The sequence below is a fragment of the Cyclopterus lumpus genome, chromosome 5, assembly GCF_009769545.1.
Source record: "Cyclopterus lumpus isolate fCycLum1 chromosome 5, fCycLum1.pri, whole genome shotgun sequence".
Classification (NCBI taxonomy): domain Eukaryota; kingdom Metazoa; phylum Chordata; class Actinopteri; order Perciformes; family Cyclopteridae; genus Cyclopterus; species Cyclopterus lumpus.
In genome coordinates, this window is record NC_046970.1 from 23,924,483 (window position 1) to 23,926,635 (window position 2,153).

At 44.5% G+C, this 2,153-nt stretch overlaps 1 protein-coding gene across 1 annotated transcript in view; it reads right to left on the reverse strand.

Annotated features, from left to right (window-relative positions):
* Positions 1-230: 230 nt before the first annotated feature.
* Positions 231-2,153, reverse strand: part of fer1l4 (fer-1 like family member 4) — a 25,853-nt gene continuing 23,930 nt past the window's right edge. The window contains exons 46-49 of the mRNA XM_034533755.1: positions 2,073-2,153; positions 1,342-1,643; positions 1,153-1,253; positions 231-1,066 (exon numbers count right to left, since the gene is read on the reverse strand). The exon at positions 2,073-2,153 is cut by the window's right edge and continues 43 nt beyond it. Of these exons, the coding sequence (XP_034389646.1) occupies positions 886-1,066; positions 1,153-1,253; positions 1,342-1,643; positions 2,073-2,153 (665 nt within the window). The 3' untranslated portion in view covers positions 231-885. The remainder of the gene's footprint in view (positions 1,067-1,152; positions 1,254-1,341; positions 1,644-2,072) is intronic.

A 2,153-nucleotide genomic window follows, 5' to 3' on the forward strand; every position in this document is an offset into this window, starting at 1 on the left:
CCTTCCGGTCTCCGAGGCAACGGGCCCACAGTTTGTCTCGACGCGCTCCGACTTCATCGGTCTCACAGGGAACAATCAGAGCGAGCGTCGGTAAACAAATCGTGCACAACTTCCTGTTGAGCAGACTCGTGTCTCAGGAGCTCAGGAGCATTATAATAATACATTTTTTACAGTCTGGTCACCGCCTGTTTCTGACTTGATATGAATTTATTCATTTATTTACTCAGAAAAATAACATTTAGATTCAACAAAACGGGTACAAATGAGAATATCAGCTTCGGTTCTGAGTGAACAAAAATATGAATGTGCTTATTTATTTGATTTACCTTAAAAATATAACATTTGCAACCACAATTATATTCAATCAACACAATTAGACTTTTATACAACGGAGTTATGTTTATGTTTTAGAAAGGTATACTAGCGTATCCACTCCTATCCGTTTAATTGACATAATAATAATAATAAATATGTGATTTAAATCTGCACTAAACAGTAATTTCTTCTGGTGAGGGATTCAAAACTAAATCCCAGATTTTTGCTCCCATGACTCAGGATGCGTTTATAAAAACGAGGATGCTGGGTAATGTAGTGCAGAGGATCATTCATTGCAACAATTAACCGGATTCTCGTGTTTTTTAAAACTATTCTTATCAAATATTTGCTCTCCAAATATCTTAAAATGCACATATTTAGATCAGGGCAATTAACAAAAAAAATAAAATTCTCAATTTTACCTCAGTATTTCTGAAACCCTGCGTATGAGCGGTGTCACAATATAAAATGAAGAGTTTTCCTGATCAGGCTTCGTAGTAGAAAACCTAAGACAGTCTGTGACGTCGGGAGGAGGCGATGAAGACGATGAAGACTCCCCGGCAGGTTCCTTCACCCCTTGACGATGAGGGCGGTGATCTGCTCCGGCAGCGTGTAGACGATGAGGCCGAGGAAGAGCGTGAGGATCGCCAGGATGACCAGAGCGATGATGAACTTCTTGAACTTCTTCCAGATGAGGAAGATGAAGGTCTTCATCGGGTTGATGAACCAGGTGAAGCTGGTGGAGGGTCGACTGGAGGGAGGGGGGACAGGAGACGGGTTACAGCTGTGTGTGTGTGTGTGTGTGTGTGTGTGTGTGTGTGCGTGTGTGCGTCATACTTAGGCTTGTCCAGAGGCTCCGGCTCCTTGCGTGCCCGACCCACAGGGTTGGCCTCCGCCTGCTCTAATGCCACCAGCTGTAGCTCCGCCTCCACCTTCCCCTTCACACACACAAGTTTAAATTAGAACATATATTTAATAAAGTAATACAATAACGACCATTATAATGGTGTTTTCTTTTTTTTTAACCATTAGCAGGTAAGTGTTGCCGCCGCTGTCGATGTACTCGATGTCCTCCTGCTTCATGTTGCCCCTCTTGTCCTTTTTCTTCTTCTTCTTCTTCCCCTTCTTCTTGGCCTCCTCCCTCTCCTTCTCCTCCTTCTCGAAGTCCTCTGCCGTCTTCAGGCGGGTCAGCGGCCACCAGCCCTTCATCTTCTTGGCGCGAAAGATGGACAGCCGAGGGCTGGCCCATTCCTTCGCCATCTGAATCGTGCAGTTAGCGGCCGACTTGGCGCCTCGCACCATGTCGTGGAGACGTAACTCTATGGAGCCTGAGGAGGAAGAGGAGGAAGAGGAAGAAGAGGAAGAGGACGTTAGTATCGTCAGCCTTTTTCTCCGTAATGTAGAGCGGATGCACCGTTTTCAGCTGCTGTGTCCCATGATGCACCCTGAATCTTGAATAAAAACACTGCTGCACGTTAAGGACACTTGAAAAATGTTCAATTTAAAGAGTCTCTTTGAGCTGCTCTTTACGGAACACGTTAAAGGAGCATTGTGTAGTATGCAAATATGAAGATAAACATCTTCGCTGCGATTAGAAAATTTGACCTTTATATGGTGAATTTATCAAAGGCATAAACATGGAGGAAGTAAGTGATATTTATAGGACAGGGGAGGTTAGATATAAAGACCTGTCGCTCATTATAAGCCTGTTTCAGTGAAGGTAAATATGGTAAATATTTGAGAATGTACAGTCTCACCCAGGAAGTCGTTGGCAGCGATGCGGTCGTAGTCCCAGACCTGCAGCGTCAGAATGGCCGGCTGTCGAAACTCGGACTCCT